Below are 15,235 nucleotides of genomic sequence, written 5' to 3' on the forward strand. Positions count from 1 at the left end.
AATGCACCTACGGAGAGGGACTCGGTGCCCGCGGGGTCCCAGGTCTCTGCTATCGTGGCCTCTGTGCTGGGCACAGGCCCATGTTAGTGAACCTGAGGAACTGCAGGGTTGTGAATTCTGTGACAGAGGCAGCAGCACTTGGGAATCGACTGGCTGAGGCAGAGGGTGGGTATAAAATTACCCTGCATCCGAGAGGATTTGCTGAACCCAGAAAAGAAGACAATAAAATGGGAGAGGACTGTACTGCAAAAGAGGGCCCTACAAAAGCAGGCCTTGTGGTTGGGAGCTTTAATTTGCATACAGACAATTGATGCTAATTGCAAATCATTCTTATCTACTCATTAAAGCTGCTTCCCGAAGTTTTCTCCTAGGCAACCAGGCTCTAGTGTGGAACAGCATTTCCCAAAATGGGGTGCTCGAGGTGATTTGGGTGGTAGGGGAGGAAAATGTTTTATTTTAAATGGATATATGTTTACTTTAATGAGTATTAGGAAAAGTGTTAACCACTCATCCCGTGATTTTACAGATACTGCCTCGGACAAGTTCAGGAAAATTAAATGAGTTGATTTAAAGAAACATCCTTCATAATAGATGAGAGTATGGTCTCCAGAGTCAGCCCACTAGGGTTCAAGCCCTCCCTCTGCCTTGTCTTGGCTCTGTGGCCTTGGGCAAATGACTGAACCTCTCTGGGCCTCAATTTTCTCATCTGTGAAATGAGGGATAAATCACATAACTACCTTAGGGATGTGGTGAGGATTAAATGAGCTACTGTTTGTAGAGCTCCTAGAACAGTACCTGGCAGTGGACCTCAAGTCTGGCTGTCATTAGAATCACAGGGGATATTATAAAAAAGATGAGGTCTGCTTCAAACTAACTAAATCAGAATCTGTCTTGGGTCAAGTCTGTTACGGGCAGCGCCAGGGACACCATGATGCCTGAGACAGCCCCAGGCCTGCCCTCTCAAGGCTCAAAGTCCAGTGGGGGGTACAGACCCATCCCCAAACAGTGCCTGCCAGAGTGGTCAGAGCCCGAGTGAGGAAAGCACCTGGGATGTGGGAGCCCAAAGGAAGGTCTTGACCCAGGTGCAGGAGGGGTCTTCGTGGATATAAGAGGCAAAGCTAACCTGGGAACCAGGAAGGCAGAGTGTTCTAGACAGAAGATGTGCAGGACCCACTGTGATCTCACTCCACTGCTCCTCCCACAGTCTTCCCATCTCATTGGGCACAAGTTCCCAGACTGTCGCTGAACACCTATGCTCAAGAGGGCCATTGTGCCTCTGCCTGCCTCTGGCCACACTGCCCCTTGCCCCGGGCAGCCCTGCTTGGCCCATTCCCTTGGGCCCAGCTGGAGTGACTGTCTGCTGCCCACCTGCAGGGGCCATCCTTGTCTCTACTTCCAGAGCACTTTGTAGTGTAGCACCTGTGTTTATTCATACACTGAATCTACTGTGTGTCTGGCCCTCTGCTGAGCAATGCAGGCAGACAGGGCCCAGGCTGGCTTGGTACTGACAGGGTACCAGAGGAGACAGCGAGCAAACACAAAGTAATGTTTGACTTATGCTAAGGGAAAGAAAGCCTGTGGAGGAGACCCACTGGGACCTGAGAGTGGATATGGTGCAGGGCCCGAAGGGGTGTCTAATCTAGCCGGGGCGGGGCTGGGTATAATTTCCCTAAGGAGGGGTCATTTCTGCCAAGGATGAGAGGGATGAGGAGGGAGCAGGTAAAGTGGTTTCTGGGGAGCTGATAATATATTCTTGACCTGGGATGCAATTATAGGGGTGTTTTGCTTTGTAACTGTTTGCTAAAGTGTGCGTATGTAGTTTATCCACTTTGCTGGATGTGGGCAATTTTTTAAAAAAGAAAGCTTGTGTGTGTCCCTAAAGAGGGAGTAGCATGTGCAAAGGTCTAAGGTGAGGAGGAGTGTGGGTGCCATCAGGTCACTGAACACAGGCCCCTTGGCACAAGTGTAGAAATTGAGGGAGCAGCTGATGGGAGGTTGGGGGGGTTAGCGAGGGCCAGACCACGCAAGGCCCTGTCAGCCACGTTACGGAGTTTGGATTTGATCTAAGAGCTGTAGTGCAGGCAGGTTTATGTTTTGAAAGATGGTGCTGGGAGCAGGAGTGGAGGTGGAGTCTCGGGGACTGGGCTGAGGCTGAGATGTCAGGGAGAAGGAAGGGGGCCTGGACCGAAGGACAGAACCACCAAGGAGGCCTCGGCAAGTAGCATTGCCGGGACATAAGGAGGGCGACAGGCTCAGGTCCAGGACTGCCAGTGAGCTGTGTAAGAGTTGGGGCAGACCACAGAGTAGCAAGAGGCTGCTGCAAACGGGGAACGGGGAACGTTGGGATTCTTGAGAGAAGAGGAGAGCAGAGCTGGGCCGGCCTGACACGAGAGCACCCCTTGTGTGCCAGGCAGTGTTCCCAACATGGTGACACAGCAGGGAACAAAGTCGAGCCCCTCCCTTACGGAGCTGACACTCCTAGAGAGAGAGTGAGGCAGAAGACAGACAGACAACTGAGCAACCGTGAGATATAAGTATTAACATGCCAGGTGGTGATGAGGTCTGGGGAGAAAAACACTCTGGGGAAAATGGATTATTTCCGGGGTAGAAGGGAATGAATTTGCTGGCAAAATTCGAGGGCTGCTGGGAAAGGGATGTGCCCTGTCATGCACGAGCAGGGAACCCCCCCTCACCCGCGCCCGCATGCACGATAGCCCTGCCAGCCCTGCCGCAGAAAGCGCTGCAGCCTGTAGTGACTTGTGCCCATCGAAGATTTCAGTGACTTCACAGACTCTTCCCCCCAGACATTCGTCATGGGAGCCCAGCTTCTGGGCTCACTGCCAGGCGCCAGCGCCTACTGTGGGCACCACAGTGGGCTGAGTGATCCCAGGCGGGCAGCCACCTGGCCCCCTGCCCTCTCCCGAGGCAGCACACACTCCAAAGCTTCCTGGGTTTCCAGAGCAATTTGTCAGAACTGTTTAGGGGCAATCAGAGGCTCTGGCTCCACGTGGAGCTGACACAGCTGGGCGTTCCCAGGCAGGCAGGAAGCACGTGGCCTCTTCCCTAGGCTGTACTGCGGGAGTCTCCAGGATACTGTTCTGGGGGCACAGCCCCAAAAGGTAATGCGAGGGCCTTGATATCTGCTAGGGCCCACCCTGCCTGTGTTAGCTGGGAGGCTGGGGTCACATATGACAGAGACCTCAGAGAGTCGCCGTCAGCTTGGGAAGAGAAAACCAGGCCATCTCAAGGCAGGGAGGGAATCATGCGGAGATCTCGGGGGAGGGAACAGTGCAAAGGCCCTGAGGTAAAATGTTTCTGGCTTGTTTGGGAAGAACTGAGAGCAGAGGGGACAGACCAGACCAGACGGCCGTGGGGCCTGGTGGGCACAGGGAGGACTCTGCCTTTTAATCTGAGTGAGGTGGAGCCACAGAGAGTCCTGTGAAGAGGGCCGTGATCTGACGTGGGTGTTCCCAGACTCCAATGGCTGTGTGTTGGGGGTGGGCAGTAGGCAGGAGGAGGGCCCTGTGATGGGGCGTGGGCAGTGCTTGTTGGAGGTGGCCAGTACAGGTTGGATGGTTGGATCCACATCAATTTTGACCCCATCGTCTCTCTGCTTCCACTCTCTGAAGACCTGCCACTTCTGCCCTCAGGCCACAGGATGGAATGTGGGCACTCAGAGCTCCTACACTGGAGCATTCTTCCAGCCACATGCAGGGACTGACTGACTCTCAAGCCAGACACCAGGGACAGAGGGCGAGACTGCTCCAGCAGTAAAGGCCAAACCGTGAGGGGCCCGCAGGGGCCCACCCAGGGTATCGGGGGGAGGAGTGTTATTTCCTGGACTCTGGCCTCTGACTGTCTGTGTCCAGATCACAGCTCTACCACTAACTAACCGTGTGGTTTCTGTCAGGCTCCTTTGTTTCTCTCAGGTTCCATTTCCTCATCTGTAAAATGGGGGTAATGATAGGCTCTGTGGTCTAAGGCAGCAGGGATGAACCAACATCACGCACTAAAGTACTTAGCACAGGGCCTGAGACATACCTGAGTCCAAAAATATCAGCTGCTGCTAGGTTTTCTGTTACTTCTATGTCTTTATCTTGACTGCTGTTGTCATTGAGAATACAGGTTGGTGGTTAAAATCGGTGTCTCTTGAGCCAGACTGCCTGGGTTTGCTTTCTGCCTCTATCCCATTCCACCTGTGTCGTTTGGAGCAAGTTATTTAATCTCCCTGAGCCTCAGTTTCCCCACTTGAAATATGGGGATGGTGGTAGGTCCTGCCTCATGGGGCTGCTGGGGCAACTAAATGAAGTGACACCTGCTTAGAGCAGGGCCTGGCAGTGCTCACAGGCTCTGTGCAGTCACACTGTCACTACCACCTGCCCCGCCACTGCTCTTCCTCCTGCAGGTGGGGGCACAGCTCCCTTTGTGCCTGTCGCCCACCCTAGGCCACCCATCTAGACCAGAGTGCTGCACTTGCCCATGAAGCTGTGTGATTTCTCTATCCAGCCTGTGGTTTTCCAGATTTTTTGGTAAACCTTTTACTCCAACAAAATAAATCTTCAGTGCTCCCTTAGGATATAACACTGATAAATGCATAGCCTCTGTGGGTGCTCCCACCCTGGTCCTGGCTGAACCCGGAGCCCAGGCCTTTAGCCCCTGGACCCACCACATCCCTTTATAAATGCAGTCGGGGAGCACATCCCCAGTGCCCCGGTTTGTGCCGAGCACTTTGCACATGTGATCTCATGCGGCAGGTGCTGTCGTTGCCTCATTTCTCAGAGGAGGAAACAGGCTCATTGAGGGGAAGGGACTCAAGTGAGGGTTGCTTATGTCAGGTGGAATTGGGCCTGGAAGCTGGGTCAGGTGAGCGCCACGGCCCATGTTCTCATCCTCCACCTGGTACTGTTGCCTTGTTGTTCGTATCAAAGCTGAGGCCCAGGGAGGACTCCTGTCACACTGGCACTTCAGAAAGAAAGAGTGTTCACCCTGTGGAGTGGCAGGCGCATGAGAACTCCACCCTGCCCTGGGCACCGGGGAGGCTTCTGGTCCGTTAGTGTGTGGGAACGGACACTGCCTCAGAGCGCTGGACCGAGATGTACAGCATACGAGAGGGTGAGAACAGACACAGTTATGGCAGTGCCTTTGACTACAAGTAACAGAAAGTCTCAGCTCAATTGGAAGAAAGCTCTTAGCTCACAGAACATGAAGTCCCAAGGTAGGGAGGCGCCCAGAATTGGGTAATGTATTGACTCGAGGACCCAGGTGCTTTCCCTTTTTTTGTTCTGCCTCCATCAGCCTACAGGCTGGCTCTCCTCACAGGCTCAAAGAGACTGTCATTCACCCAGATAGTCACAGTGTCCAGTGGAAGAAGAAGTGATGTTTTCTGCAAGTGTTTTTTGTTTATTTTTTTAACAGAGATCTGCCCCCCAGTAGACAACACACACACACACACACACACACACACATGCACGCACACACACCCCAACATCTCACTGGCCAGAAATAGATCACAAGACCACTCCAAACCCATCCCAGACAAGTGCCATCAGTTAATCAGGATTTGTCCCTGGGCTGGGTGACAGGTCACCTTCCTCAAGCAAGAGATGAGTAAAATCAGCCTTTACTTATAGGGTGAGAGGGGATTAGGATGACACCCACATTGTCTGTGCCAGGGTCTGAAGAGGGAACGAACCCATCTCAAAAGAGGTAATGGATTGAGCTGGCTGGCAGACACAGACAAGGGGTGTTCACCTTTTTCCCTCTCTTCGTTAATCATCTCATGTTTTTCAGCTCACAGAAGTTGAACATGAATGATGACAAGGTAGAGAAATATGTGCTGTAGAAAGTAAAAGTTAGGGTTAAAGTCATTTATGATATATTCATAGAGTATACCCTCTGCAGCCATTGAAGAGAGAGGGGCTTGTATGGATGGACATGGAGAGATTTGTAGAACATACTGTTAAGGAAAAGCCAGGTTCAGCACAAGCTTACCATTTTGCTGCCATTTACAAAGAATAATTCGGAGGATACTCACTCCCTTTGACTCTCATGTTCGTGTTTGCACAAGCGCTCAAAGAAGAAAGGTTGGACTAAGGTCGCTTCAAAGGGGGAGACTGAGCTGTCAGATGGCACTTCCTTTCTGCCCTGTGCCATTTATATGGTTTCATTTGACTTATTCTGTTCACGTCCCCCATCATTACTACCTCCAGTGATAATCAGTTAGTGTACACTCCCCCAGAGATTTTTCTCCAGGTTTGTATCAGCCCAGTTTTTTCGAACATTTTTAACCATTCCCCAAAACAGGAAAAACATTTTACATTACAACCCAGAATGGACATTCCTAACAAAGTTTCACAAAACCACTTATCCTTACCTCCCGTGTTCACTGATGTTTTTATACTAGTCTGTTTCTTTTCTTTTTTTTTTTTTTTCTTTAATGGTCAAGAGCCATTAGATTGATTTCATGACCACAGTTGGGAAAACACTGTATGTTCCTTTTTTGTAAAAGAGACAAAGCCAAAAAAACCCAATCACAATATATGTACCTTCTAAAAAGAAAAAGAGCAGAGGCATGCTTTACACCATGCCTTGTTTCCACTTACTGTAGCTCATACATCAGTCCTCATCCACAAACCGAAACCTACCTCATTCTTTGCACTGGTTGCGTAGTTTTCTATCAAATGGGTATGCTTGGAATGATCTATTTAATCCCCTATTAAAAGATATTCAGTCCATGTCCAACTTGATTACACACAACACTGCGAAGACCATCCTTGTAAGTGCTTACATGTACTTGTGCAAGCCTCCTGTGGCGTGGATTTCTGGGAGGTCAAATGTCATCCTTCAGTTCTCAGCTCAGAAGCCATTGCCTCCTTGGGGAAGCGCTCCTCACTACCCCAAACAGAGTCCATTGCCAGTGTTATACGCTCCGTGGCTCCCTGGACATCCGTCTACCAATGCACAACCTTGGCTCCACTAGTAGACATTGCTAAATTGCAGAAAGCGTATATAGGTATATAGTTGGAGTTTGCTTCTTTTAATCTAGTCTGAGTATCTCTGCCTTTTGATTGGGGTGTTTAAACATTTAATGAAATTATATATAATGATTGGATTAACATTTGCCGTTTTGCTCTTGGTTTTCTATGTCTATTTTTCTTGCTCCTCTGTTCTTTCTTTACTGCCTTCTTTTGTTTTAAATAAATGTTTTTAATACACTATTTGGATTCCTCTTGATATTTGACAATTTTTTTTAGTTATAGTGTCCATCTTATCAGTGTAATTCAGATGAATACTAACTGAATTGCAGGAAAACAGAAACTTTTCTCCAATACAGCCCCATTCTCTTCCCCTCCTTTGTGCTATTTTGTCATATATGTTATAAACCCAAACACTAAAGTAGTATTATCATTGCCTTACATAACTTATGTCTTTAAATAAGTTGGAGAAGAAATAAGAAAACCTCCATTAATAGAATCTTGTATTCTAACCCAGAAATTTACTATCTTCAACCCTTAATTTCCCCATATGGATTCAGGTCACCATCTGTAGTCATTTCCTTTCAACCTGAGGACTTTTATTATTTACTGAGCAGATGTACTAGCAATGAATTTTCTCGGTCTTTGTTTATCTGGGAACATCTTTGTTTTGCCTGCACCTGCAAAGGATAGTTTTGCTGGGTGTAGAATTCTCAGTTGACAGTTCTTTTTTTTCTTTCAGCACTTTGAAAATATCGTTCCATTGTTTCATTGTATTGCTGTTACTCTCTGTGTGACAAATCCTTTTTCTATTAATGCTTTCAAGATTTTTATCTTAGTGTTTGACCTTCAGCTGTTTTCTGGGTGTGAATGTCTTTGTATTTAACCTACTTGGAGTTTGGTGAACTTCTTAGATGTATAAATGAATGTTTTTCATCAAATTTGAGGGTTTTCAGCCATTATTTCTTCAAATCTTTCTTTTGTCCCTTTCTCTCTTCTTCGCCTGAAACTCTTGGTGCACATATGTTGGTATAGTTGACACTGTCCCAAAGATTCTGCTGTGGCAGAACTTCCTTGCTCACTGAGCAGGGCAGGGGGATGGGAGGAGCCCCAGGCCAAAATGCCACAGATTCCCAATGTTCTTACTTGAAATTCAGCAGTTTTTAAGCATAAATGATTCTTGGATCGTTGTACACCCTTGGTCAATTTCCAGAGTGATGAAATGGTGGTTTTTGTCAATTTTGTGTTTTGCAGGGAGAGGATTTGCCAGTCTCCTCATTCGGCCACAGTCAAGAGTCCCACCCCTTAATATTGCTAAGTTGACCTTCCAGAAGGATTTATTGACTTACACTCCAAGGGCATTCATTTTTCTCATTAAATAGTTCTTACTTGAAGTGGAATTAGAATTTTATTAAAAAGTTTTAAAAGTTGCTTTGCCTCAGTGGGGTAAGCAGTTGGGTCCCCAAGAGTTGGCTCCTGGTTAATAGCATGAGGTTCATTGTAGCATTAATTCCACAGTAATTCAGCATTTGGGATATTGAGCTGTGGTTTTAGATTAGTTCAGCTGAAATAGTGTCTGATGTGTACTAGGTGCCTTAAAAATTTTTTTTTGAGTGAAGAGGCTACATAAAAAGGTACATTTTAAGTTTTACAAAAAACCCCACAGGTTATACAGAGCAATGTATTAACAGAATCCCAGTTACATAAAAACATAATTCTCTCACCCACCCACCTCCCAAAAAAAGGTCCTATTTCTCTGATTATATACATATGTATATTTGTAATGCATGGGAAAAGGTTTAAGAAGACAGTAGAGCAAACTGTAAGCCTTGGTTGCCTCTAAAAAGGCAGGTGGGACCCCAACTTCAGATGTATAGATTGTGCCCAGCAGATGGAATCTCACCGTGGGGGTCGTCCACCCACAGGGGATGACTTTTTAAGATTCCCAGAAAGATACCAAATGTGCTAGAAGGACATTCCTAGAATGGGATTGGGGGCTGTGCAGGCAGCTTTACCTTTAGAATTCTTCACGGCAGTAATGTGTTTGTGTCTCTCTTGTGTGAATAAATTTTCTTACTTCCCAAGAGTAAATTTAAACAGATCAGTTTTGTGAAATGCGGGGTGATTTTGATTATTTCTTTCGTTTTTACTTCGCAGTGACATGAACTCAAGGACTGGCTACCCCGCTCAGGTTTACAAGACTGCCAGCACAGAGACTCCTCGGCCCTCGCAGCTGGCCCAGTCCAGCCCTTTCCAGCTCTCCGCCTCCGTCCCCAAGTCCTTCTTTTCCAAGCAGCCCGTGCGCAATAAGCACCCAACAGGGTGGAAGAGGACAGACGAACCCCCACCACGGCCGCTACCCTTCACTGACCCAAAGAAGTAAGTGCCTGGGCACCCAATGAGGCACTCCCAGAGCCAAGCGGAGCGTCTCGGGGCAAGGAAGAGGTTAACACCTCAGTCACTCATTCATCAGGATTCTGTGCCAGTGTACACACTGTGAACACATATGAACACAGCTATGAATAAGGGAACAAAGACACCCCCCACCGCCCCAGGGAGCTGATATTTTAGAGAGACAGACAACAAATAGGATAACTAAGAAAAGCATGCAGTAGGTCAAATGGTGGCTAGCACTGTGTGGTATCTGGATGAAGAACATTCCAGGCAGAGGGAGTGGCAACTGCAAAGACCCTGAGGCGGGAGTGTGCTTGGTCTGCGGGAGGAAGGCTGGTGTGGCTGCAACAGTGTGAGCACATGAGGTCAGAGAGGCTCTGAGGACTGATCGTGGAGGGTCTTATGGGCCACCCGCAAGGGCCTTGGCATCTGCTGTAAGCGAGGTGGCACCATAGGAGGGTGTGGAGCAGATGAGGGACATGATCTAAATCGGGTGTCCCCAGGGTCCCTGTGGCTGCATGTGGGGCAGGGCCTGTGAGAATCGGGGACCAGGGAAGAGCTGCTGTGATGGTCCAAGGCAGGAGACCAAGGGGCGAGAACAGGGTGGAGGCCAAGGAGGGAGGCGGGGCGCTTCAGGATAGAGTCTCTGAAATGGGAGCAGATGGGCCGCAGTGTGAGAGAGGGAGGTGGAAGATGACAGCAGGTCTTGTAGCCCAAAGGGTAGATTTGCCTTGAGCTGAGATGGGACTGAGCGAGGAGCAGGCTTGTGGGAGAGCTCCGGAACTCAGTCCCAGTGGGTTATGTTTCTGGTATGCAGAAGACTGAGGAGCCAGTCAGGTAAGGAGTCTGGGGCTCCAAGGAAAGGTCAAGCTGGAGAGAGAAATTTGGGTGTTGTCAGCATAAAAGCACAAAGCTGGAGGAGCTCACCATGGCCGTGAGTGTGGGTAGAGAGACGGGAGGTGTAGGACTGGGCCTGAGGCCCTGCCAGGTTCAAAGCATGTGAGGGGGAGCCCGGGCACATGTGGGATCCTGGGAGCCCAAGGGTGACGGACTAGGAGCCATCAAAGACTAGAGTGTTGGGTTGAGCCTCAGGGAGGTGACTCAAGGGTGCAGGAGAGAAGGATAGGGCAGAATTGGAGGCAGCTGTATATGTAGCTTGTTTGAGGCGTTTTGCTGTAAAGCAAGAGAGGAGTATGCAGTTAAAGGGTTTTTGTGTTTTTAAGGTAAACAAATATGATATCTAACATTTATGGATTACTCATTGTATGCCCATCTCGGGTCTTAGCTTTTGTACGTGAATTAATTCACTGAATCCTCACAAGATCTCCATGAGGTGAACCCACTTTACAGATGAGGCAACTGAGGCTCAGAGAAACAGCTGCTAAGGGATGGAACTTGGATCGGAGCTTGGGAATCCTGGCCCAGGGCTCTTCTGTTGGGTGTGAACAGATCTGCCCTCCTCCATCCTGTTTGTAGAATTGTCTTTCCTGACCTGGATGGAGCCATTCAAATGTGTGGATGACCCAGAGCTCATGAGGACAGAGTTATCAGGTGACAGAAGCAGTGTTCCTGGAGATGGTGGCAGGCAGGCGAGCCTGCTGAGCTCAAACTGAGAATCCAGTTCACGCACCTCACCGCTAGCCAGGGTGCTCTGAAAACCAGGTTCTCATCCTCCGTTCCCTTGATTAAAACCACCAGCGGCTCCTTGCTCCCAGGATTAATGATGAAGGCTCATGTTTACTGAGCAGATATTTTGTACCAGGCATAAGTGTACCATGTGCTTTGCCCAAACTCCTGCCCAGACCCTGCACAGTCTGCCCCCTCGCGCTTCTGCCCTCATCTCCTCCCACCCACTCTCCCCATCACTCACTCCCCTCCAGCCACACTTGCCGCTCCTCAAACTTGCCAAGTACAAGCCGACCTCAGTGCTTCTGCAAAGGCTCTCCAATGCCTGAGGTGCCATTCCCCCCAGATCTTCTGGCTGGCTCCAGAGGGGCTCAGTTGACTGCCACCTCCTCAAATGGGCCTTCTCAGCCTTCCATAGCCCCTGCCATCATCATTCTGTCACATTTTTCTGTTTTACTACCTGTTTTCCCCCACGGGAAAGCACGTGCCCTGCCTTGGAAGCGTGTCCTCCTTGAGCTTCTCACATGACGAGATGCTCTGTTAGTTATCTTGCTGGGCATGAGTCCTGGCTCTGCCACTTCTTAGCTGGGTGATCTTAGCTAGGTACTTCTAATTGTGCCTCAGTTTCCTCATCTGGAAATGGGGGTAAGAATAGAATCCTTCTCATGGGGTAGCCAGTAGGATCAGTGGAGCCAAGTCTGCATAGCCCGAGTGGGCAGCGTGGTTGAAAGGCAGGGCTCCCTGTGGTGGCTGTGACTATTATCATTCCTCTGAAAGAAGCACAGTCTCAGTCATGTTGCTTTTAATGTGTTAGAGGTCTCTGACCAGAATCAATGGAAAATGAGGCAAAGAAATGTAATAGATTTGGTAATTACTCCTGGGGGAATGAGTTCATAATATTTGGTGACCTTGTGGGACAAAAAATTACAAAACCAACAATCATAATATTTGCAGTGATTAACCTTAACCAACCGAATGAATTTGGTAATTGATTTAACCAATCTGTACCTCAGTTTTTCTCATCTGGAGAGTAGGATGCTAAGTAGCTACATCTCATGGTTCTGTCGTGAGGATTAAACGAGTTAATGCAGGTGAAGGGCTTTCAGCAATACTTGGCAGAGCAGGTATCAATGAATGTAGGTCCCTCGCACTCAGCCCTTCTACTGCAGGCCCCAGCTCTGCCTAGGACAGGGCCAGACAGCCCTGTTTTGACCACTTTGTCCCAGGATCCTTAGTTCATTGGCCTGCCCTCTCCCAACCTTTAGAGGAGCAGAACAGCGTGGGGGTCGGGGCAGGAATCCCTCATTGGCTGCTGATCTCCTCCTTAACCCCTCAGTTTCCCTCTCTTTAAACTGGGATCACAGTTGTCCCTACCTCAGGGTATTTGTGAAGACTTACTGAGTTAATCCATGTGAGGCCCACCAGCACTGAGTTCAAGCTGCACAGGGCTTAGCAGGTGAGGGGATCATGAGGCCAGTGGCATTCCGAGCTGACAGAGGAGGCCAGGCTGGAGTCCCGCAGAGTAAGAGACGCAGGCAACCGCCCTCAGCCCTGCCTCCCAGCCATCATGGGCACCTTCACCCCAGCAGTCTGGTCCTGACCCAACTAAAGGGTTGGCACTGCCATTACAGGCTAGTGGCCGCTTGGCCATCCTGAGACTCCTCACAAGGCTGACACAGCCAAGAACAGGCATCTCCTCTTCCAGGAAACAGCCTGGCTGACAGCACTTATCTCTGAGTGTTCGGAGGGTCAGCCCCGCCACATAGGGTTGTTATGAGATTCATGTATTTAGGCCCCTGGCTGCTGTCCCCTGTCCTTGAGGCCCTAAGAAATAGCCTATGTTGTTGCCTGACGTGTGGAGTGGTGGTCAGGAGGGCAAGCCCTGGGTCATGCCCCAGGGCCCAGGCCCCGAGCGTCCTCATCCATAAGAGGGGCGGCCCTGCCTCATGTAGGACCACTAAGGGGATGAGATGAAATAACGTGTGTGAAGGGCAGCCCGGGGCCTGGGAGAGAGTGAGTGCTCAGGAGGTGAGCTCTGTCAGACCACCTCAGTTCACATCCAGCTGTACTGTCACCGTGTCCCTCACCTGTAGAGTGAGGTGATGGTGGTATGTTCCTGTGAGGAGTGAATGCAGCCCCACGAGACACACCTGCCCTGGAGGGACCACGTCACCAGGAGCCACTGGTACCACAATCTGTGCACACTGAGCACTGCTTTCTTCGTGCGTGAATCTTACGGTGGCTCAACATCAGGCCGACGTGCGTTCTGGGCGTCCTCAATGCACTGTGCCTCAGTTTCCCCAACCTTAAAAGTCAAAGACAGGAGTGCCTGTATGCCAGAGGTGGCGTGAGGCTTCATGAGTCATAGGGAAGTGTCCCGCTATTATTGGCTGGGCCTACGGGCCTGGCCATCTGGTGGTTGGCATCTGGCATTTGGGCACCCTTCTTTCTCAGATTCAGGGCCCCTGGGTCCAACAGTGCAGCCACAGAAGGAGCAGGGGTATGCCTTTCCCTAAAACCCCCACCCCATAGCAGGATTGCCCCCCAATCCCCCGGGCCTCTCCCAGCTATTCTTCTAGGAAACTTCCCCAGCCGCTTGAGGTTCAGACCCATAAATGTCCTCGTCAGCCAGCTCATTGGCAGAACCCCCAGCTCAGGCAGACTGACAGTGGTGCTAATTAGCTTAATTAACCTGGCCCTGAGGGAGCCGCCCCATTTGGAGGCCAGAACGCCAAGTGAGCTGGGATCAGGCCCAGCCAAGTTGGAGCCTTTGGTCGCTTTCCACTTCTGGCCCTCCTAACACAGGAAAAAGAAGTCCCTGTTGTCTGGGTCCTAACTGTAACGTCTTCTTTGTAATTTTTTCCATCTTTTTCTTTTCTAATATACGAGTGGTTTAATTCCACAACATGACACAATCCAAGTTCAGACAATGTGGGCAAATTAGAGATTCTGTCCAGTGCTGCCGGTCAGAACCTTGAGAAGAAGGTGTATCCTTCTGGATGTTTTCTTCATTTGTGTTTTGAAACAAAAAACAAGCACAGCTTTAAAATAAAATTACTAGTACAAAAGGTTTGCAGTGAAAACAGCCTCTCTCTTCCCTGGCCCCAAGCCATCCAGCTCCCCTCCCCAGAGGCAACCATTGTTTCCTTTTTTCTGCATCCTTCCAGAAGTGTGAGGAACTTGACCAAGCACATGGGATTGTGTGCGTTTCCCTCACTCCCCCTTGTCTGTATCACTGCAGTCACCTCCTGTATCTGCACTTATGCCTTTATCACTTGCTCTTTTCTCTTCAGATAGTTTAGCAACAGTTCCATATTAGCAAATAGAAGGTCAGAGAGCAGTCCATTTTTCCTCAGAGGTCATTAGGTTTTGACAGTTATGGAGACCCGAGAGCTTGAGAAAAAGGAAAAAGATTCAAGCTGTACAAGCCCAGTTTGGTGTGGTTTTTTTAACCTGGAATTAATTCCATTCTACATTATTGCCTAGAATTTGCAATGTAGAGAATATATAAGGAAATTCTTCCAGAAGAGAGGTAAGAGCAAAAACGATCAATTTGACTCTCCAAACTGAATTTTCGTCGTACTTTTTCCCTTCAGATATGTCATGGCAGGCCACCACTAATAGTATCAGGCCATGAAACCTGCAGCAGATGAGACAGGGGCAGAGTTGAGGGTCGGGGAGAAAGTTCTAGCATGATTATTTCCAGGAAGCCATCTCCCACCGTGGAATCAGGAATGAGCCGTTAGTCCTTGTGGTCCTGGGAGCTGGGAAGGGAATTTTAGTAAATGAACACAAACAGTGGGGAAGGAATACTCATGTTCTTTTGGCTTCCCTTTTAAAGTATCTCTATACTTTTTTCTGTTTTATAAAAGTCATTTAAGGGCGGCCGGTTAGCTCAGTTGGTTAGAGCGTGGTACTGATAACACCATGGTAGCCGGTTCGATCCCCACATGGGCCAGTGTGAGTTGCGCCCTCCTTAAAAAAAATAAATAAATAAACAAACAAATTAATTAATTAAAAGACCGTGCTAATAATAGTTATAATAATAGTATAATAATAGTTATTTAAGCTTGTTGTGAAAGGAAGGAAGAGAAGGGAGGGAGGGAGGAAGAAAATAAGTAGGGAGGTTGGTTGGGTGGAAGGTTGGTTCCGTATGGTACACACTGAACTGCCTATAGTGTGGCAGGCCCTGTTCCTGACACTGGACACAATGCAGAGGCTGCAGGTGAGGTGGGACGAGG

The 15,235-nt window shown here is 49.1% G+C and overlaps 1 protein-coding gene across 6 annotated transcripts in view; it reads left to right on the top strand.

The window, feature by feature from the left end:
* SIPA1L3 (signal induced proliferation associated 1 like 3) overlaps window positions 1-15,235 on the top strand; it is a 270,995-nt gene that overhangs the window by 239,004 nt on the left and 16,756 nt on the right. For all 6 annotated transcript variants that reach the window (XM_081031969.1, XM_081031970.1, XM_081031968.1 and 3 more), the window contains one exon: window positions 9,132-9,353. In XM_081031969.1, coding sequence (XP_080888095.1) covers window positions 9,132-9,353 — 222 coding nt within the window. The remainder of the gene's footprint in view (window positions 1-9,131; window positions 9,354-15,235) is intronic.

This window comes from Rhinolophus hipposideros, assembly GCF_964194185.1.
Source record: "Rhinolophus hipposideros genome assembly, chromosome: 21".
In the NCBI taxonomy this organism is placed as follows: domain Eukaryota; kingdom Metazoa; phylum Chordata; class Mammalia; order Chiroptera; family Rhinolophidae; genus Rhinolophus; species Rhinolophus hipposideros.